Source organism: Poecilia mexicana, unplaced genomic scaffold (genome assembly GCF_051168715.1).
Source record: "Poecilia mexicana isolate PSO_F unplaced genomic scaffold, ASM5116871v1 scaffold_13, whole genome shotgun sequence".
NCBI lineage: Eukaryota > Metazoa > Chordata > Actinopteri > Cyprinodontiformes > Poeciliidae > Poecilia > Poecilia mexicana.
This window is the reverse complement of record NW_028263382.1, coordinates 21,676,809-21,700,334: the sequence shown is the minus strand read 5'-3', so window position 1 is coordinate 21,700,334 and position 23,526 is coordinate 21,676,809. Positions and strand designations below refer to the sequence as shown.

The following is a 23,526-nucleotide window of genomic DNA, read 5'->3' as shown; positions in this document are numbered from 1 at the left end:
ATGAAGATCAGGTTTATTCACAAGGTGTACTCTTCTTTCCTTTGTCACTGGAATATAAACACAGATGCAAATAGTATCTGAACTGGTTACACTAATAAGGTAACTGAAATGGAGAAACAGAAGACAGAGCATCACAGTTGTCTTTCTTTCTGAGAATTGTGAAAAGGATATGAGACATGAACCACAATTTAATAGGAATCCTGTCTCTCACACATAGTATGATTAGGGTAGCGCTCGTTTTAGAGCGTGAGCCTAGTCGAACAGCGGACCCCCACCATGACTCCTTCCTTCTTGTCAGTCTCGTCCTCTATCCCAGGCAACAGAACCGTCCATTGTGAGGGCAGTACAGAGAGTCTGTTTATTGCAAGCTCTGTGTGGGAGGGAGGGGGAGACGTACAGAGGTGGGGAAGAGTCGAAAAATGCAGAAAAAAAAAGGGGAAGTTTTAAAATACTGAATAAGAGATTAAGAAATGAAAGGAAAGTCAGTTTGCTGTGGTTAAAAGTTTAACAGCTACTTTAACATACTGAACATATTTAAGCAATCTGTAGCAGACCTAAATTTCTTCCTTTTGGGAAGTTAAGAAAATCAAGGTAGAATACCAAGAGTTCATACTGACTCTCTCCAGCTTGCAAAACAGCAGTAATGCTGTATTAATGTTGAGCTTGAAGTGTGTATTGTTGATTGTTAAACAGCATACAAAATATTTGCTAACCTCATCCTTTGTCTTACGTATTTGCTAATATAAGTTTTTAAATTGTTTATTTAGCTTAAGTGCTACTCATTGACCCTTTTATTCAGTGCAATTGGTTTTTGACAGAAATATTGAGTCGTCTCATCAAATGGCAGAATGCTATGATGACTTTTTTTTTTTCTTTTAACTTTTTGTATAAAACAAACAAAAAAAGCTTTATGCGATTCCTGTCAAAGATCTCCGAGTTCCTGATTGCCTTGGGGCTGTTTTGTACTTTAACAACTGAAGATTTAAAACTATTTTATAGTGGTGCTTATATGCTTCAATAAATCACATTGACTAGGAAGTTGCTTAGCTATTTTTTATTTGACCAGCGTTCCAAATCTGTCATATTTTATAGCAGTTGGTTGACCTAAATAGGGATTATGATAGGCAGTGGCTGGGCAGAAGAGGCAATAGTAAATCTTTATTAAATAATTTACAATTAAATTAAAATTTGTGCAGGATTTGAGCTTTTTAATTCACATGTATCTCAACTGTTCATACAAATATCTTTGCTACACATATTAAAACTGACAAGTGCTGGTGGCATGCACAAGTATGAAATGGTTTGTAAGATATAAACTGAAAGTGGGAAGAGACGAATGCAAAGCCACAACATCGTCATGTATATGACCTAATTGACCTACAGTGACAGTGGGCGTATTCAGAATCAAAATAATGCAGTAAGTCTGCAGCAAGTAAATATTTCAGAGTTTGAATGTCAGCTAAGAATGTCAGTGGAAGCCTGAATCAAAAGCCACCCAAATTTTTCGGGCAACAAACGTAGCCAAGCTTAATTTAAAGCCTCAGTAATCACAAACTGAATACTTTACATGCTCATGTTTTAAATCTTGTGCATTCTTGAAGGAGATTACATTTACTGCGTTATTTTCTTTAATCTTCTAAAAACTTGAGGTACATGCTTCTTGTCTTGACTTTTTGCTTAGCATCTAAAAAAGAAAAAAACATTGCCTGGCTGCAAACATTCAGACATTTAGTAAGGCCTAGGCATTTGACATTTGTTTTTTAGTTTTTCTCACCCACTAGAAAAGTTCCTAACACTTCTCAATGCGGTTCACAGTCAACACCCACGCAATAAGAACAAAACTGTAGGCTGATTAAGAACTTTAACAAACTGCTTGTGTAAAATATTTAATTCCTGGTCAAAGATGCTGAAATCCACTTAATAAAATTGCGTACGTGCTAAAATATTACTTTTAGACTTTGCATGCTCGGGTGATTGTGAGTAACTCACCAAGGTCAGCTGAAAGCCAATCATACTGTAATTGATTGCATGAACAGTTTTGAAGTTCCTCAATTCAAAAAAATAGGAACTGTGTTTTATCAGAGAGCTGACGGCAAGAGACGCAGTCCCTGTACACTGTGGTGTCTGCTTTAGTAGAGGAATGTATTAACCCTTTCATGCATGAATTATGAACCTTCCTGTCAGGATTTAAAAAAAAGGTAGGAAAAAAATGTTTTACCTGCAGAGTCTCTGCTTCAAGAGAGACTCTTGCAAGAGTCGCTTTTTTGTCTGTCGGCCATATTGGATTTGACAAAAATAATTTCTTGCATTTGCAGCTGATGGCCAGTAGTTGATAGTGTATTTTATGATGGAATAGTGTCCACTTCAGTGGTCTGTGTGCATTTATCACATAAAAATCCACAAGAAGATGACTTTTAGGTAGCTGTCCACTGTAGAGACCACTATGCATGAAAGGGTTAATTTAAACACCGTCACACATTGACAAATGTTTATTTCTGACACTATAATCCTGGGTTTCACTCATGTTTATTTTCTTCATCGTCAGGTATTCTAGTCCTCACATAGTTTCTGTTTTTGGAATCAATTCACACCCAGGATTCTGTTAGAAAAACGGATGGCAGAAAATCTGCATTATCTGGATGACATAAGGTTTATTCTAGTTCAGTGCTTTCACAGATATACTCACGCTATTGTGAGTGACTTGCCAACTCGCAAGCTTAAGCGTTTCCATCATAAACTAACTTATTCACCTTTCAAATTATAGTAAACTAAGTTAGGTTATGTGCAATGCATTCATGGGGGAAAACACCCACACTCTTCTGAGTGAGATCCCAAACTTTTGCTCAAAAACGGAGCTTCCCTGTGTATTGCACTGCTGATATTTATGTCACTTTAGTTGTGTCACCAGTTTGAGCGCACAGTGAAACTAATCTGAGTGCATATATCAATGTGTACAAACAATTATTTGTGGTGCATGCAATTAAAACTCACACATGCTCACTCTAAACGTCCATGTACTTGCACTTGGCCAGATGAAGGCGGTAGTTTGACCCGTTTTGCTGGCTAAGATGCAGTACACTGTAATGCTCTGCACATACTATAAAGAGTGTGGGAACATCATGGACGGCAAGAATGCATTTGTGACTGGTTCTGATGCATTCTTACTGAAAAAAACTGGTAACACTTTATTTGAAGGGGGTTGAATAAGACTGACATGACACTGTCATAAACACCTGTCATGAACATGAATAAGCCTTCATGAATATTTATGACTGTTGTCATAAAGCATCATCCGGTAAATTATGACACTTTTAATACAAAGTTGACATTATTCAAAATGTATTTGTTATGACAACTTGACATTAACCAAGAAATCATTACGGACATAAATTTGTTATAAAAGTATTACTGATTGCACTTTAAAAATCAGGTAACTTTATGTTATTAAAGGTAAAGTTTAAACAGTAATGATTTCTTGGTTAATGTCAAGTTGTCATAACAAAGACATTTTGAATAATGTCAACTTTGTATTAAAAGTGTCATAATTTACCGAATGACGCTTTATGACAACAGTCATAAATATTCATGAAGGCTTATTCATGTTCATGACAGGTGTTATGTTATGTTTATGAAAGTGTCATGACAGTCTTATTCACCCCCTTCAAATAAAGTATTACCAAAAAACTTAATACATCTATAAAATACATGAAACGCCGCAGCTGCCCAGGCGTTCCTCTCAGCACTGCCATTCAGCGGCAGGCAGCAGCAGATGCATTATCACATGAGGCTGAGATGACAATCAAGTTAAATGTTGCTTGCAGTATTGCAAAAGAAAAACCTCGGTTTCGAAATTGAGGAGACAAATTATTGCTTGTGAAATAATTTTCCGAAAGAAAAACGGTTTGAATGTAGTGAAATGTTCAGTTTGAGATGTGAAAAACGTTGGACTAGGTCACTTAAAATTTTTTATTGTTTTATTTCATTCCATTTCAAACCCTCCATTTCAGATTGCTGTTGGAACGGTGATGAAATTCCGGTTCTTTTCCACCAAATTGGATCTAGTGCTTAAGTGATGCCACTGTTTACCTTCCACTTTTTTGTGTTTCGACTGTTGTGAGGTCTACCTCAGACCCTGAAAACTGATGCTAATGTGGCACCAGTTTGTTGCAGGACCAGTAAAAGTGAACGCTTTCGTCAGAAGTGAGAGGGGGGCCCACACGGAACAGCAACCAATGAAAGCATTGTGAGATCCATGTTTGAAACTCTAGTTTCGTGTCTAAAATAATAAAACATAAAAACACTATGCTTCAAAAGGTAGCAAAATGTTGGATTAACATCAGCATAACACGATCAGACTTCTATGCCGTGTCTTACAGCTGTTGTTTTTTTCTCCTAAGTCATAAGTGACACCTAAGAGGGTCAGTCTGCCACTCACTCCTGTACTTACAGGAAATGATTTTATTTTTATGAAATGACATCAGACCTACATAACGCTTTTACTAGGACACTCAAAGGCGCTTTGCATGAAATTAGTCATTTCCATTCACATATTGGTCAGAAACAAGGGTGCCATATTGTGTCTTGTCCAGGTGCATTACAACAGAGGCCATTGGAGCAGGAATCCAACCTATCTACCACTGTTGTCCCATTAACTATTACAACCATAATAAATGACGGTGGGGATATCAGATCATGTTTTTGCTGGAAAACTGGGGTAAATAATATAGTTTTTGCAGTTAATGTGCTGTAATCCTTCACAAAAATAAAGAATAAAACCGGGAGGACCCAACATTATCTCAGTAAAACTTTAATGACTCAACGATATTGCTGCAACTTAGCTCTCAGGCTCTGGCACCAGCCCTGGTTAAGGACTGGAATCACTTTGTTGGAAAAGCCCTAATTCATTGTTGAGTATCTTTGTGAACATGTATGAAATCACCAAAACCATCCATTTGTCTTTTATACTTGTATTCAGTTAAGAGCCCTGTGTGCACGGAGGGGAAATGGTGTCTGTGGCTATGTGTGAAGAAACCAGCAGTTTCCCCTTGCATCAGGTGTTTGTTTATTGACTTGGAAATGTTGGTGTCTTCGTATTGCCATATTTATATTAAATATGAATGTGTTTAATGGGCTGCCACATCAGCCTTGTTAATCAAGGTCACACTTTGATATGATGCACATCATTGATATCCCAGGACTCCATGCATGGCAAGGTGAATAAAACCCCAACCGGAGAGAAAGGGAGACATAAAATGCAGAAGAGTACAAAAGAAAAGGGCCTGCGGATGCTGAGAATCAACCAAGTGTGAGTTACAGAGACGTATAAGGAGAAGTTACCGAGTCAGGGAGAACATTATTTGTATACCAGTTCTTGTGTCATTCACACTTCCTCACATAGCGCTCTGTAGTGACAATGCCAGCATACTGAGTACATGTTGGCTTCTCAGGGGTCGTACTTGGTAAGATCACAAATTTTGACGACAGTTTATACATGCATGTGGGCAGACCAGTTTAATCTTATTTCTATCACAGGAAAGGAATGTAGGCGTTACAGTGTGCCTTCCTCAGCTGAAGTCGTGCTGATAAAAATGACAGCCCCCGTCAAGGCTTCAACACAACTTCCTCTTTCACTAAAGTGAGACTTATACTATGCCAATTTACCATAATAATCTTTCACAAGACTGTTTGCACTTGCTTTGAAATAAAATGACCTCCGATGGCAGTTTTTACAATCTTCATTATCCATCATAAATTGACGTTCTGGATTTAGCATCGTTTCATCAAGTTGGCAACAAAGTTTGTTTACCAATGCAAAGTTTCAGGAAGCGTCATTGCTGTCATTTGGTTAAAAACGTGATTCAGGTTTGCCAAAAGGACATGGTTGAATGGAGCACCATCTAACATTTCCACTGGTAGCACCTCTTGAAATGATAAACATAAAAAAAAAATAAAAATAATCAGCATTTATTGAACACATGGATCAAATAATTAAACACCCTCTTGTAAATCCTAAAACAAGTGTTGGATGTTTCTGTGGGTGAAACCATCTGTTCTTTCAGTCTCGATACATAGAAAAATGTATGTGTTCAGGTGCCTTTTACCTTAGATTAACTTTATTAAATTGCAAACAATCTCTTTCTGTGGTCGTTCGTCTGTTCTCGGAAGTTGGGATATCTGAGGTCACTCTGTGACTGATTTGGTGGTATGATCAAGGTTGATGACCCTTCTGTTCTCAAGCTTTAACTTTCTGGGGTAGATTCTTGCACATCATGCCAAAACACATCTGTGGGAAATAGAATCAAATCTTACACTTCTTTCTAAAGAATATGATGGCTGGACATTCCCAGAGTGTTTATATTTGCATGCAAATAAATGTGTCGCCTTCAGACATCTGCAAACTATATCCAAGGATGAATTTGCTTTTGACACATCCACATGCTTTCACCATGTTCATTGATGTAGATAGTAATGGTTTAAGGAAAATAACAAATCCTGAAGCTGCATAATGTGGTTGGTTGCAATTGACATGTTGATGTTTTCTTTCTTCCGCAGGTTGCAGAGCCATGATCTGAATCACTACGATCAGTCTTTCCCTCATGAAAGCAAACCCACATGGCATGTTGACCCTCACACATGCTGCAAACACATACTAACAAGCCATGTCTCTGACCGAATCCAGTGCTAACGTGAGTGACTGGCTGAGCACGCTTCGTTTGGAGCAATATGGTGAGGCATTCCAGGAGGCCGGGCTGACAAAGTTGCAAGACTGCCAGAACCTCACGACAGATCAACTGGACCGGATGGGCATCAACCTGCCAGGTCACCAGAAACGAATCCTGGCAAACCTTAGCAAAATGACCGGTAGTTATGATGCATACCCTAATGTTGTAAAGCCAGAGAGTTCTGAGCAGACCAGTCGTCCTGAAGTTAAAAGGAAAGAGAAGCCTGTGCCTGTTCCCGCGCAAAGAAAAGTAGAAGAAGGGAAAATGGATGGCGAGGTAACAAGACCTACACCTAGGGAGAGAGACAAACCAGTCCCCAAGGAGAGACATTTGTGTAATACACAAGACAACAGTAATGGAGAAAGTGAAACAAAGCCTGTTCCTCTGCAAAGGCACTCTGCTCCTGTAGGAGGAAAGGAGGAAGAGAGAAGTGGAGCACCGGATGAAAAAAGGGCTAAGCCTGTACCAAAAGAGAGGACTAAGTTTCGTTCTAATTCTTCAGTGAACTGTCACCCTACACCCATTGTGTCTCCACTGCCTGATGCATCTTTGCCACCTGTTCCCCCACGGAGCACACCTAACTGCCCCCCACAGCCCTTCGTCTCATCCCCTGCTCAACACTCTGGCTCCTTGAGTTTGGACAGGATCATTGTGGCACCACCTCCAGAATTAAAGTACAAATCTTCATCCCAGAAATCCACCCCCACCAGCACCTTTGTTTCCACAGAAGCGCCCGTCCAAACTCCCAGCATCCAGTCGACCACACCCAGGCCTAATTCATTACCCATACACCCGTCTACCCCATCTTTCTGTGGGGATGAAGCCAGGAAAGCTTCTCCCGTCTCCTCAACCTCCTCTCCCATTGAGGATAAAAGTGTCCCTCCTCTTCCTCCAAAAGCAGGATCTAAAGGCCCACCACCAATCCCACAGCGGGTTCCTCTACAGTCTCCCAAAACTCACAGGTGAGGTTTTCATAACGGCATTAATTTCAGTCTGAAGTGCAGCATTACCATTTACATGTTGGTATTAGAAAAATGTTTCTAGGTGCAACAAGTAAGGGATACTGAGGTTTGAAAGTAGTAAGAAACCATGATTTTAGTACTAAATAAGATCTTAAAAGACATAGACGTATAGAAGAAATGTATGATCTTGGGTAGTCTACCAGCTGTTTAGATTAATTAAGAAGAATTCGTGGCTGGAGTAACGGGAAATAAAATAGTTGGCTGCCTACATGTGTTAAATACACATAGCTGGATCTGAGTTAAAGTAAAAGCAGTTTAAAGTATTTGGCACATTCCTTTGTCCTGTTTTGAAAGCCACCACCTTCCCTTTCCCCCCATCACTTCCTGCATCTGCCTTTCAGAGTGTAGCGTAAAAGAGAAAATGCATAAAAAGCAAACAAACCCCCCCACCCTCTACATTTTTATTCCTAATATAATCGTTTTTTTTCTCTCTACCTTATTCATTTTTAAGTAATTTCTTATCTAATTTTACATGTTTTTTTCCAGTACTTCCAGGATGCTCTTGGAGTCAGACCGGTCGCTCAGTAAAACGTTACAGCTGGCAATGCAAAAATAAATAACAAACCAAAAAATTAATAGTAATCACTTGGAGTTGCTGTTAGATACTGTAATCAAGAGTTGGCATTTAACGTTGTTTGAGCTGTGCTGCCACCTGCTAGCATAATAGAGACAGTGCACCCTTTGTCAGCTGCAGACCGTGCAGAATATTTGAAAATGTTACAGTGTAGTTTAGAATACTTCCTGAAAGTAAAATTAAACACTTCCTATTACTGATTGACTGTAGCATGCTAACTTGGTGAGTTAGTTGAAAGTACACCCAGTTCATTCTCTGTTTTAATGTTTCTCCTTTTTTTCCAAAGAGCTGTGCATGTGTGTTGGGGGGGGAAATAAACAATGAAAGTTCACAAAGAAAATTCTGTCTTATGTTTTTTAGACATTTATGTAATTAGTGTACACTGAGCGGTGTTTACAAATCCATATTTCGCTCTTAAGCGGAAGAGCAGTTTAAAAAAAAAAAAAAAGAAGTCAGTTTTATAGCATTTTGTTTTCATGTTTTGTGGTGACGGCACATCAGATAAGAGAATCTTTTTTTTCCGTCACTTCATATGTAAGGGAAACCTGAAACTTAAGATTGTTCGTGTTCTTGCGGGTCGCTTCGATTATGACTAACACACATCTGTGTTTTGAAGGGAAACTAGCTGTAGAAAGCGTGAGGAAGTCACAATGCAGAACAACCAACAGCAGTTTTTAAACTCTTCTCCTCCCCGTTACCCTCTCACAGCAACGCCGGGAGAAAGAGAGAGTGAGAAATATAGATTGAGAAGTCTAAAGTGTTTCTCTTTTTTTTTTCTGCTGGGGAGCATCTCTGGACTTATTGCAGCCCTTGTCGAAAAACATTCACACGCTCTCTTGATGGTAATTTCTTTCTTCCTTGTCAGTGTGGCTTTCTGCCCCCTCCCATTTTCTGGTCACCAAGTCATTTCCTCTTGCTTTTTTGATGTGTCTGTGTTTAAGATGGTATCATCATGGAAGAGGACTCCTCACAAGCATGTTGTGGAAGGTAATGTTTATATAAAACATGTTTCTTCATGTGTTGGATCTGTGGTGCATTCAGGTTGGGGCTACGTTTTGTTTTTTGTTTTTTTTTGGTCAACAGAAATGGGTTTAGAGTTAGAGTTGCGTCAGTCCGTAAAGTTAGTTTTATCTTGAAAAGAGTGTGAAGGTTTTCATGGTTTTTTGGGGGGTGTGGGGGGACCAGATCCCTTGTTTGGTTCTGTTTGGCAGTGGGAAATGTAGTCTGAAGTAGCAGCATTGTTGGTGTTTTACCTGCAGATCTGCAAAGAACAGAAAACAAACATGGAATTTAAACCTGGGGGTTTTTGGTTGTCTGCTGTCGAGGTGCTACAAGTACACCGTAGCTTATGTATTCTTTAAAGGTTTTATCTTGTACATCGTTTTTGAGATAAATATTACGAATGCTATTTATAAATGCACCCATTACTGAGCCGCTGTGCTACATTTAGCTTGCTTTTAACATCGAAGGTTGCAGCAAGTGCACTTGCTAATTTAAAAAGCGCCCCTTGTTTGCCAAAACCATTGTCAGAGTTTTTCAGCCGCTGCTTCGGAGCAATTATTCTGAACTGCCTAAATAAAAACCCTCTAAAACTTAAGCGTGGGAGAAGAAAAGAAATGGTCATTGTTTCTTCAGCCTACAGTCATCGTTTTTCAGAACAGTTTGAGTTAAATATAGAGCAATGTTAGCAAACCCCACTCAGCATTCTTCCTCTGAGAAAAAGAGGGAACTGGGGCCTGTTTCCCGTCATTGTCCGTTTTTTTTCCGGTGTTCTGTGGTTTAATTTAAGAAAGAAAAGCTAAGGAGTAATTTGTGTGTACGGTGAGTAATTTAGAAAGGCAAGGTTGTGTTTCTGACGTTCTACTGAAGTGCTATGGGGTTAAAAAGAATTGCCTCTTCTGGGGTAGAAACAGCATAGCAGTGACAAACTTGTTTTTCCAATTTCTTACTTGTTTCACTTATTGGTACATGTCAGCCATACATTTCAGTGTATTTAACACAAAGTAGTGCACATTTGTAAAGTGGAAGGGAAATTATACATGATTTTCTTTCCATATAAGAAGTTTGTGCACCTTTATTCAGCTTCCCTGAGCCACTAGTTTGTAGAACTACTTTTTACTGAAGTCTGACCTGCAGATATTTTGGTGTATGTTTCAACTACCTGCACACATGAAGATAATTAAATGTCTCCCTTTTGTTCTTTAAAAATAGCCCAAGATCAGTCACTAATTCAGAATCTGTATTCCAGATTCTGAATTAGATTTTTTGCAACTCTTAACACGTGAATATGTTTTGATCTAAACTGTTCCACAGTAGGCCCGGCTGTATGCTAAGCTTCGTTGTCCTGCTGAATCGTGACCCTTTACATCTCTGAAAGGGTTTCTTCCAGATTTGCTGTATGTTTAGTTGCCTTGGTCAATATCCTTGCTGAAGAAAAGCATCCCTACAACATGATGTGCTCTCCACTTTGTTTGGCACCCGGACTGGGTGTTAGGTGTCAGGGTGTTAGTTTTCCCATCACATTTTTGCATATAGTCCAAAAAGTTACAATTTAATCTCTTTTAAACAGAGCGCTACTTTTCCATCAAACCAGATTTGTGAAGTGCACAAGCAGTAGTTGTCCTGTCAACAAATTCCTCCCTCCTGGGGATCGTTGTGGGTCCTCCACATTTACCATGGACACCTCAGTTTCTACACTGACTAATGAGCTCCTTTCTTGCCTGTCTGTTGAAGTTAAGCTTAATTGTATGGCAGATTAGCAGTTGTTCAAAACTCTCTTCATTTGTAATAAGCAGACAATGTGAACATTAACACCTTTGCAAGGCACTGTAAAAATGATATCGCCACCATTGAATACCGCATACACCTGTTTTTTTTTTTTTTTTTTTTACATTGACCTAAAAACAGTTCATATACATATCATAATGTGAGCCAGGTTGTTTGTGGTTTACTGTCCTGGAGCTGATAAATCTGATTTCTAGTGGCGATTAAATAGGCTTTGTAATGAGGAGAATTTTAATTATACATTCTGTTCTGCAGCATGTGACGGCCTAAAGGGAAGCACCAATTGTTTTCTTTTATTAGCAGACTGTCAGTACAGAACTGCACATTTGATGACTTGGAAACATTGAAAAGTTGACAGTTATTATAAGCTGCATTTTAACATACTGCAAGAGAAGGGACAAAAGAGGAACTTTCACAATAGTGGACTGACAAACATCTGACTGAGTGCAATTCTTATTATAACTTTGGAACTTATACAGTGAGGAAATAAGTTTTTGATTCCCTTTTGATTTTCCAAATTTGCTCACTTAAAAAAAACCCAGTCATTTTATGGCAGTTTAATTTTTGAACAGACAGAAAAAAAATTACATGAAGTTATTTGACTGTATTACTCAGAACTTGGTAGAGAAACCTTTTTTTTTGGCAGGACAATCACGAAGACATATTCTGTAGCTTATTATTACCAGGTTTTGATGCATCTCAGAGGAGATGCATCTATAGGACTAAAATCTGAAAACTGACTTTAAAGAAGGGCTATTATGTAAAAAAAAATACTTTTTTGAGCTTTACATCATGTTATAATGTTGTTCTATAATAAAAAAAAAAGATACCTGAAGTGTTGCTTTGATTCTTTTGTGCGTGTTTGAAGAATTCTTGAATCTCCTCTGGCAGCCGTTTGAGGGTGCCTACAGACTTGCTCCAACAAGGATCTGTTCACCTCAGACATTTTTATAACGGCTGAAGGTAGCATAGTTACTTGATTGTGCTATTAAATGATACTATGTGCCTGGAAAATGCATAGTACATTATACATTATCCGGACAGTGTATATCAAGTTATTATCCAGCTGAAAGACTCATTCATTACCTATTGTTAGTTTCCTCATCCCAAATTTTACAGATTTTAGTCCATTACGCTGTCATTGGTCACCAGTGGTGGTCTTGGCAAATATAGTCACATTGCCGTCATATTATAAATAACCCTCCTCGTATAACTGCGAGCTGATTTCACAACATTTTCATGATCAGGCTCACCAGCCAAGACCTTGCATGAAGTTCCAGATTGGGCTTGACTGATGGCCTGTTTAGATTTCTTCTGTTCTCTGTTGTTTTGTTTTGTAGAGGGTCAGACATTAAGTTTGTGGACAAAGTAATGAGACAGTGATGTTATGGGGAAAGTTACTTACTTGTTAATTTGTTAATGTTAGGTGATTTTTATTTATTTTTTAATCACCTTTAGATGTTAATAAGCGTCTGTCTATGGTGACCCCGAAAATCAGCTGGTGAGCTTTTTTAGGGTATATCCTGCCTGTTGGCTGCTGGAAAACACTTAAGTGAATCCTGCAGCCACACAAAGTAAATGCCAATGTTTATTCAAAAAATAAGCGCCATGTATTATCTGTGAGCATAAATGAAGGGCAGTAAATGCTGGTAGTGAATGATCTTACTGATAATAACAACATAGAGATAATGCAACAGAACCATGTTGCAACCATGAACGTTTTTAAAAGAATTGCACAAAAATCCGGTCACGTAAAGCTATGAAAAAGACGAACTAATTAAAAGTAATGAATGTGATTTAGGAGGATTACAAGAAGAGGTTTACTCTACTTTATGTTGAAATCAACCTAATAATATAACCCTTTTGTTATTTTCTGTGGATCTTTGTTTCCTCTTAAAAGGCCCCTCGAAGTGGCATTTCTTTACCGATTGGTCAATGGATTAATCAAAAATAACAGTGAACACAGTTTGCTTGTCTTTGTGTGTGGCTAAGAGTCTATTTCTGTTAGGCATCTAAATAAATTGCAGACTATTTAAAAGGCAGACTTCGGTATGTTAAAAAAGTAAACACATTTAGTTTATTTAAAAGGTACATGTGTCACTGAGTTATGTTTGAGGCTCATTGTTTAAATGTCGTGAAAGATTTATGATTGGTTTGAAAACAAATGGTTTTTATTTTCAGAAAATATTCTTTTTTTTAGTGGAACTAACATTTGGCAGTTTCTGTACATACTCTCTTTTAGGAAGGGAGTAAGTGATGATAAAAAAAGTGATTTGACATTAATTGTCTTCAGAGAGGTAAAAATAAATGTACAAGTCTCCCTGTTAAAACTTAAAAAAATAAATAAAGTAAGTTGATTTTCTTTCTGAAACAAAATTCTAGTGGTCATTGTTGTAAATTGAACTGCAAGTTTCATATAAATTATGTCAAGAATAAAATATCTAAATCAATAGATTATTTCACACAATGCAACAACTTTTTGGAGAGTCAACCCACTGTTTATTGATTTTAATTAAAAGCATACAAATTTAAGGATTTGTTGTTTGTTTGTTGTTTTTTTTTTTACCATAATCTGCCTGTACATATATAGAAGCTGTTTGAAGTTAAGAATGTTAAACATGATCTTTTCTAGAAAAAACAAGCAATAGGACCAATCAGATATGCAGTGTATCACAGCTGGCTTGGGTTTACATAATAGATTTCTGTGAAAATCTATAATGTTAAGCTAGTTAAATAGATTGCATAATGATCTGTACAAATACAACCAGTAAAGTCCTTTACATCTGTGGCTCTGTGGGCAAAGTGGTTTCTATCAACCGGGAAGTTGTGGACTTGACTCTAGCTTACTGCTGCCACATGGCAGTGTGCCCCGTGATTGAGCCACACGTCCCCAAGTTGTCTTCCAAGCTGCATATCAGTGAATTTGTGCATGATTGTGAATGTGAATGGATGAATGTGGCTCTAGTGTAAAGTATTTTGAGTGGTCAGTATGGCTAGAATTACACTTTTAACATTTTTGTCCAAGAATTTTTTTACATTTTCACCTACTATTTTATACCCTCCTTAAATGCCAGGAAGACAAGTGGTTGGACAACACTTGATGGGTCATTATCCAAATGATCTCATCATATCTGTTGTCTGACATAGGACCTTAAGACTAAGATGACACATTTCATGTTCTGATGAAATAAATAGTCCTAACGTCCTGTTTCATGACTATTTGAAGTTTTATTGATGTTGTGTGGCTGGTTCGAAGTAATTTTAGATGTGTCCTGTCTGATTTCATTAGCAGGGGGAAGTTGGATGATGAGTAAATATACATTTTCACATGGGTCTGATTAATCAAGCAGTAGAGTCAGAGTTTAACTAGGCAGCTTTCATCTGAGGCCTTAAGGAGAAATAAAGAAAAAAGAAAAGATGACTGCTATATATTGCTGTATAGAAATTGACTTGCAGTGATATTATTATATCTAAATTGATTTTGTTTAAATATGGTCCTGAGAGATTATCTACATTTGTGCTGGTCCCAGCGAGTGGAGTAAATATCTGCTTAATGCAGGTCAAGATTTTAGATTTTGTCACATTTTGGACTTTGTAGTTTTTTTTTCCTTTTTGCAGACCAAAAGACTGCTTTGCGTATTCTATGGGCTTCAGTGCAAAAACCACTTTTATCACCTACTGTAAACTAGTTTGCCAAAGTGAAAGAAGTAAGCCGTCTCTTGGTGTGGTTCACACTTCAGTGAGTCTAGCTGAAGATGCCACACTTGTAGTCATGTGCTTGTTGTTTTAGGCAATGACTGTACATAATGTCGCAAAAACTAGACTTTTTTTCTGAGCGTCAGTTCAGTCTAGTAGGTGACTTCTCTTTTTATAAGACAGAAACAGAGGCTACATTGTCTTCATCTCTGGATCTCTATCAGGAGGATTTCAGAACGTTAATAGAAAAAAGACGTCATACCAATTTGGAAATAAGATCTTCAGCTAACCACATAAGTACGGAAAAAATAACATTTAGAGGTGAGGTTGACTCTTTTGAAAAGAATATGCTGTCTTTAATGGTTTTGCTCTTAGGAACTTGTCTTTTCAGGTGCTCTTAAACTAACCTCTGTTTAAAAGGATTTGCAACATGGTGATTTTTCTGAAATATATTTATGAAATTTATGAAAAGCTCAGGTTGTTATTGTTGTGTTCAAGGTTGGTGTTTTAAAAGTTCTTAATTAACTTTTTTGAGCTTTACATCATGTTATAATGTTATTTTACCAGTGCAGCCCTGGTAAAAATGTTGTTATGGGGTTAATAGAGGCTTGATGATGTGATGACTTCCTGAAGGTGGAGTTTCAGAAAGAGCAGGAGTTTTTAAAGAGACAGAGACCCAATTTCAAGGTGGAAGTCAAATTTCTTTTAAGTCATACTTGACATAGCAATTTATTGCAGCTGAAGGTAACATTGTTACTTGATTGTGCCATTTTGTAACACAATGCGCCTGGAAAATACATAATGTCTTTTTAAGCAGTTATTAAATACCACCCATTAAATAACCCATATTTTACATTGATATTTTCAGTGGTAGGTGTTAATTTAGACTTAATTTAATCTTGAAGTTAAGTCCTGAAAGATTTAGGTTTTATGTAATTTTTTGTAATTCCTTCTAATTGGATGTTCTGCAATAGTAGTCCAGAAAGAATACCAACCTTAAATCCTATAAAAACAAATCTGTGGTATGATCTAAGAGTTAGCACAATGGCAAGGAGGCCTTCTAACCTTATCCCCAAAGGTAAATCGTCAAAATACCAGTGTACATATATGTGCATCATGGAGAATGTATACGTTGTCTTTAATCTGCCATTTTTTTGGTTTAACTTTAACTAAAAACAACTGATCTGACAGGGCTATAAATAATAAGCTCACTGTAACGCCTGGCTGTGCTGGCAACACTTGAGCAGCGAGTCCTCACATTGCTGTGGAGGACATTTGGTCCAATGTTTGCAGAATTCTTCTATTTGGAGGATCTTGGGACATGAACAGTATATTAAAGGTCATGGCAGCTCTAAAAATACACATCTAACAAATATTCCAGTTTTTATCTCATCTTTCCACAGAATATTTTACAAAAAGTCCTATTGTCGAATCACAAACGCTGCCCTTAGTTGAGATAAGGGAGACATGTTACCTCCTGGAACCCAGATGTGGTTGCTCTTGGTAGGTTGGACGTTCCTGGGAAAGTTCACCTTTGTTCCATGTTTTCTCCATTTGTGGATAACTGCTCTCACTGCAGTTCATTGGAGTCCCAAAGCCTTAGAAATTGCTTTTTAACCCTTTTCAGACTGACTGATAGACCAATTTGCTCTTCTTGAATTCCTTAATATTGAGGAACGACGTGTTTCTGCTGGAGTTCTTTCATCCATCTTCATGTTGTTAGATCTGTAATATTTAGGAGATTTCTTGATTCTGCAGGTCTTCGAGTACAGTGAAGCAAACCAAGTGAATCATCTGAGGATTATTTAATATTAAATTACTGCTAAAATTGTGCACATTATCCTCTACAAAAGTGTAAAGTATAATATTATTGGAAATGATTGGTTTTTCTAATCTGGCACCAGCAAACATACCCAGGACCTATTCTCTGCATGTTTATCTGTCACCAGTGGTGTGGCAGGTATGATTTATTTAGACTAAGACTGTGTCCCACAGCTTGAGCAGGTTGGGACCTGCAGCTAATTAACCAGGAAGCAAAGAAGGAAAACCAGAATGAGTCAGGGGAGCAAAGGAACCTCCTTTTTCCTCTTGGATCACTGTGTGTGGAGCTGTAGAAAAATTCAGCTCTTTTTTTTTTTGGATTTACTTTTTTGATTGAGTTCTGGTCATGTATGTGTGTGTATATGGATATACAGCAATTATACTGAGTATGAAGTCCCACTGGCAGCGATTTCTGCAGTTTTAACACAGGGAGGAGGAAGGTGACAAAAGGAGAACTGCTCAGCAGAGGATGTTTAAACTCGCTGTTCTACGTGGATTTTTTACCCGAACTGACACCTCAATGGGGTCCGAGGACTCCTCCTCTTCCCCCCATTGCTCTGCTGACCTGTCACGTTCGTCTTTACCCCCCAGCCCACCTCTGACCAAGAAAGGAACTGAGGAGCTGATTCAGACAGACCCCACTCCACAGGTTCCACTACGCAACAGGAGACCACAAGCACAGGAAATCAGCAAAGCGTCCGAGCAGACTGAACAGCAGCCCGCTCTGCCTGCGAGGAAGATCTCCAAACCTCCTCGTGAGTTTTAGTAACATTTATATGATCAGCAGCAATCGGCTAAAATGTTTTTGATTCGGCCTCAAAATGAAAGTCGCATTTCCTTCATCATTCTGAAAGTCATCAGTTAAATTAATTAAATGAAAGCAATTCAAATTCTTGTCATGGAAATGCACAAACAGAAAAGTTGTTTTGAATATTTAAAAAACTAGCAGTTACACAATAACTCAGTTAACTAATTAAACCTAAAGTGACCTTTTTGATGACCCAGATCTGTGTGGTTTAACTGATGATGTAACCGTATAGCAGTGTATTCTGGTCAATATCTGGGTTTGCACTGCGGAGCAGACTTTTTGGTTTAACTGTGTGCTACTTCACTGTAGCAGCTTCTATCTATTGCATGTAGAATACTTGCTTCTTTTTTCTCTTGTCTTTTACTAGACATTAAAGTTCCTGCTGGGTTTACAGTATTACCAGCCTGTAAAACCAGCAGAACAAAATAAATCCTTCCAGCAGTATCACTCTTAGTGATAGGTTACAGTTACACCAGGATTGGCATCAAGAGTACTTATGTAAAAGAACAACAACAACAAAAACCTCCCCTTTAGTTATGGTACTTCAGTTCCAAGCAACTTTTCAGCAGGAGCCAACATCTTTGCTGGTTATTTCCTGTATGTCCTTTGAGTTCAAAGTTTTTCCAATCATCACTGTTCTTTTTTCCCCTTTGTATAACTGCAGGATGTGCTTCACTACATCCTGCAAAGTTCAAAAGTTCAAAAGAACTTTGCAGGATGTGACAATAGAAATTTATGTCACAATTATTGTTCTCTTTTCTACGCTATTATGACTTGCGTACACGCTTATGCTTTTAAATAGAATACTCTTTTTTTTAATCACTGTAGAAATCTGCAATATTACATGGAGCTATAAAACTATGCCTAAACAGGAAGTATGCATCCTATAACATACAAGTGGTTATTCATGCACTGTACCTGTAGATAATGTTCTGTTTTGCTGTAGGAAAATTTGGGCAGAAAAAACAACTGCAGATGTGTAAAACAGCTCTCTCATTTGATAAACTGAGAGAAGTATTAGCTGTATGGTCTACCAGCGGTAAATAAAAGACAACATCTGATCTATTGTTCTGGCTGCAGAGGTGAGGGGAGCAAAAGTAGAAGTAGCAGAATGCATTAAGGTTCATCACTCTGGTTGTTTCTGTTTAACCTTCAAAGCCACAACTTGTTTTGCTCCCGGCCTGCAGCAGGCTCCCAAACAATGACAAGAGAAACAAATTAGCATGGTTTGTCACTTTTGATCATTAGGACTTGCAAGGACATGCATAGCGTCAAATCCAGTTATGTGTGCATAACATCCTGAGACACACACACACACACACACACACACGCACACGCACACACACGCACACGCACACACACATCTCCACAGAATTTATTGAGCTTGAATATTTGAGGGAACATGTGACAACTCTTTTCTTTCACTACAGAACACAATTTAAAGTTGGCACTTCATTTCAAATAAAACAAGAGCATTTTTAAGTTTAAAGTTCTCCAAAAATATTAACACCACTCATGAACGCGCAGCACCTACTCTAGAGTATAGTATTCAGTGTTTTTTTTTTTCTTTTTTTTTCAATTTCCCTGGGCAGAATTAGAAAGGACAGTTTAAAAGAACTTGATCATTTTTTAAAATCTTATCTGCTAGTTGCATCTTAGACAAGTTTTCTGTTTCTTTTATGCATGAGCAGTTAATAGGGAGTTGGCGCCCACTCTTTGTATTTGTAATGTATTTTACTTCAGGCATTTGATCACATTTGATTGCTTGAGAGGCAGGAGGAAGAGCTTGCCCATTCATACAAGAACTACTACTGAGCTGAAAAATATCTTATCTATTTGTTTCAAGTACGAAATTATATAAACTCCATTTTCTAAGTAACCTGGGTCATGTTAACAAACGGGTTGGACCAGATATGCTGCATATCTTGCCAAGAGTAGATTGCAACTTTTAGTGCTACTGTAGCCAATAAACAAAACAACAAGTTGAGGAACAATTTGAGCCGTCACTCCTGGCTGTGCTGCTTCTTCTGTTTTGACAGTCAGCTCTTTGTGGTGAAGTTTTAAAGTAGGTGGGACTCAGGTAGCTCCTTGAAAGAAACACAAAAACTGCCTCACAGTCAGTGTTAGCCAGCCTTAGCAAAGACGGGGGCATTTTTGGTTTAAGTTAAAGACAAAAGGGAGAGGAGTGGGACTTTTCCTGTGTGTGAGCTGGTAGGCCAACCTTTCTAATTACTTACTAGTTGATGGCTGCAGTCTGCAGTTAGTGAGTGTAGTTGCTTTTATACTGATCAATCACTGTTCTTTTTTGTTATTATATACGTACTATGTATAGCATACATAGTATGTATAATATACATATGTACTGTCCTACATAGTACATATGTAGGATAAAATGGTACAAAATTGACTCATTTTATTTATTCTGATGTGTTTGAGATATAAATAGAAAACAAAATATTTGTTTCCAGTCAAAATGTAAGACATTTTTGCAAATAATCTTCTGCTTTCGGCATTTTTCACAGTTTCAAACAATCGATTTGACTACAAATTCGTATTCTTGATGTCATATGGCATGCAATTGTGCTTAACATTTGACACTTAGTTCAAATCCAAAATCTGAAAAGCAATTATCACACACTCAAATACTTTCAGATTATTCTAGCTCTTATTGAGAAACAAAATAAGCATGAATGTTAAATGGATTTAAGAGCAGAGTAAATGCAGGTAACTCGGGGTTATATGAGTTACCTTGACTTGTTAATGTCAAGTTCAGCAGGAATTTCTGCATTTCCCACAATGGTATTTACTGTAACATCAAAGAGATTTGAAAGTATGCATGTAATGTGCCTGCATGTAATGGATGCTGCTGCCAAGAAAGTCCTGAGTGGGTTTGATAAAAAATATCCTCTGACTTGACAGCCTGTATGGCGACAAGTTATTAAATGAAAAAATATTATTTAATGAGACCGAAAACTTAATTATTTGCATCTGTAAACTTCTTCTTTTCTAGCATAAAAATTTTTCCAACTCCATTTCTTTTCACATCCTTTGCCCTTTTTCTAGTCTTGGTTCCAGTTGATGACAGTTCTAATGACTACGTGGATACAGACCTGCTTAGCTCCAGTGTTCAGCAAAGGAAGGTGACAGACAGGGTAAGGGGATGTATTACACGTTATAACCTTCCCTCCTTTTGATTTCTGTTGTGCATTGTGACCATCGATCGTTTCCTCCAACAGGACATGTCCCTGCAAGTACCCAATCACCCAAAGAAGCGGGTCTGTTCTTTGTATAGCGATGACGAGCTGTTAGATGAAGATGAGTGAGTAATGATGTTTAAGTATTGTGTACATTTCAATCCTCATTGCAAATGATAAGAAAAATCAGTAGACCCTTTCTTAGTTTCATACACATCATTCTCAGCAGGTCTTGGACGTGCGTAAGTAAATCTGGTAACACTTTATTTGACGGGGTGTGCACAAGACTGACATGACACTGTCATAAACATGACATAACACCTGTCATGAACATGAAGGAGTCTTTATGAATGTCTATGACTGTTGTCATGAAGAGTAATGATACTTTTAAGAGAGAGTTGCTCTAAAAGTTGCATTGAAAGTTCATTAAAAATGCCAACTTTGCATTAAATTCTCATTATTTACAAGATAATGCAAAGTTGTCCCTTCTAATGGACTTTCAAAGCAACTTTTAAAGCAACTTTGCATTAAAAGTGTCATTATTTATTGAATGACACTTCATGACAACTGTCATAGATATTAATAAAGACTCTTCATGTTCATAACAGATGTTATGTCATGTTTCTGACAGTGCCATGTCCGTCTTATGCACACCCCGTCAAATAAAGTGTTACCACAAATCCTCAGATGAACAAAAACACCTGACATACAGTATTTAATTCATCAGTTGGGGCTCATTAAGCAACAAATTGGTCTGTTCTGTTCATCAGCAAATTCCCCCCTGCATCACCAGTTGGTTCATTTTTGTTGTCAGTACTCTGTTTTCGCTCTGTAATTCTCTATATCAGGTTAATGATCCAAGTTGAGCCATACTTTAACTGAGATTGCTCGATACTACTTTGCTGTACAAAGTTATGATGCACTTGACAATGGCTTTAATTAGCATTAGTGTTATGTGAACAACAAAGCTAGTGGGAGGGTTTAAAATTCATCCTGCACTGACACGACTCTGAGACAGGAACTGTGCTGGTGTCAACCCTGAACTGGCACATGTAAGTGTGAAATAGTGGGTGAAGCATGCAACAGTGGTCTGATCAACTGTACTGCTGTCGCCCAACTCATTCTGTCTGCAGTGTTAGCTTGTTGTGTGTAAGCTTAGCTGAGGGACTTTAGTTTGCTGTGTGTTGACTGTAAATATTTTAATGTTGAAAAAGTTCAGGTATGTGTGGAAATCACTGTAATGCATGCAGATCCATTGAATGTAAAAAAAAAAAAAAAAACTCAACTCTTCACCACCATGCTTGATAGAGAATATGAGGTGTCAATGCCATAGTGTTATGCTTAGCTTTTGTCTGGTATGCATTTGTGTGCTTGAGTCTTTTGCATCAATATAGAGGATATTTCAATATGGAGGTTCATATTTCTTGAGCTCAGGGCCACAAACCAAAGCCCAGATATTCTCCTTCAGGAGTTTCTGATGGAGAGCAGAATTCATGGTTTCCTCCGTTCCTGAATCAGCAAAGCAGCCCCAAGCGGTCATAATATCACTTTATGCTTAGTTGTCAGAATGGATGTTTTCTTTTTGTGGTGCTGATTGTTAGATATGTTGGGACACAACAGATTTCAACTTTCACAAAATATTTTTCCAGAAATCTTGGAGATTATCAAAGTACTTTTTGGCAAATATTGGACTGGCTACTGTGTGTTTTTGTCTTTCTTGGTCATTGCAGAGTCTTCTACCTCTGCATGCCGTTTTTGCCCAGTCTCTTGTTATTCTCGCTGAATCTTGACCACAGACCTTAACAGAGGCAATTGAGGACTGCAGAGCTTTACATGTTGTTCTTTCGTAACCTCCGGGTTGAGTCGTCAAATTGTTCTTTGAGTTGTTGTGGTCGGCCAGCCACAGCTGGAAAGGTTCACTGCTGTTCCGTGTAATAGCTCTAACTATGGTTCACTGGAGCCTCAAAGCCTTAGAAATGACTTTGTGACCCTTTTTAGACTGATAGATGTCAATGCCGTTGTTTCTAAACTGAGATGTTGTGTTGCCTTTTGAGCTTTTTCTGCCTTTTACGTGTTACCTGCATATTACAGTTAACTTATGTTTCATAAACTGCCTTTTGTTTTTACTTGCCTTAGGAGTGTCAAAATTCAGTCCTCAGGCACCAAATCCCTGCAACTTCTAGATGCGTTCCTGGTCCACCACAGTTGGACCAGGAATGAGGCCATTAGCAGGTCTCAGTAGGACTTCACTACACTCTTGTTTTTTTTTTGTTTTTTTTTTAAAGCCTTGATGTCAGACCAGGGCCTTTTCCAAAGGTTGCTGGACAACGGCTCCCCAGGACTGGAGTTTGACATTCTTGATGTTGGTTGTCAATTTCTTTCATTGGTCTGAAGAACAAGTGTGTGTGGGGGGGCGGGGGGGGGAAGCAATAACAGAAGAAACCTGTAAATTTACTTTTCACAGTTCTGTATTCAAACTACATATTCAAATCGTAACTATTTTTGGCTTTTTACAGAAACATTTGATCAATGTATGTATGCATTCTAAATAATTAGAGATGTTTCTGTTTAGCCATTTTTTTTGAGTCATCAAACTAATTTTATCTCCAAACATATGCATGTGCTTGTTTGGACATTTCTGTGCAGCCCAGATTTTCCTCCTTGGCAGACTGAACGCATCGTCAACCTGCCGGAGTCAGGCAGCTTTTCCCTGCCTGACTCCGGCAGACTGTCCACACCTGTTAAGGAAGACACTTCCCAACTTTCTTCTGTCATCAAGATGGGCTGGCTGGACAAGAATCCACCACAGGGGTAAAAAATCAAGCCACGTGCTCAACTTTTAAAAAATACTGTTTTAAAAACGTGGAGTTTGAAACTCTTCATTTATAATGACAATGAATTGGCA

At 38.1% G+C, this 23,526-nt stretch overlaps 1 protein-coding gene across 7 annotated transcripts in view; it reads left to right on the top strand.

Annotated features, from left to right (window-relative positions):
- arap1 (ArfGAP with RhoGAP domain, ankyrin repeat and PH domain 1) overlaps positions 1 to 23,526 on the top strand; it is a 73,004-nt gene that overhangs the window by 7,416 nt on the left and 42,062 nt on the right. For 6 of the 7 annotated variants that reach the window (XM_088011876.1, XM_015009438.2, XM_015009431.2 and 3 more), the window contains 5 exons: positions 6,553 to 7,684; positions 17,211 to 17,374; positions 20,491 to 20,579; positions 20,664 to 20,746; positions 23,268 to 23,432. In XM_088011876.1, coding sequence (XP_087868002.1) covers positions 6,660 to 7,684; positions 17,211 to 17,374; positions 20,491 to 20,579; positions 20,664 to 20,746; positions 23,268 to 23,432 — 1,526 coding nt within the window. In that variant the 5' untranslated portion in view covers positions 6,553 to 6,659. Of the gene's footprint in view, positions 1 to 6,552; positions 7,685 to 17,210; positions 17,375 to 20,490; positions 20,580 to 20,663; positions 20,747 to 23,267; positions 23,433 to 23,526 lie in introns of those variants that run through there. The other variant, XM_015009407.2, reaches the window with a different exon arrangement.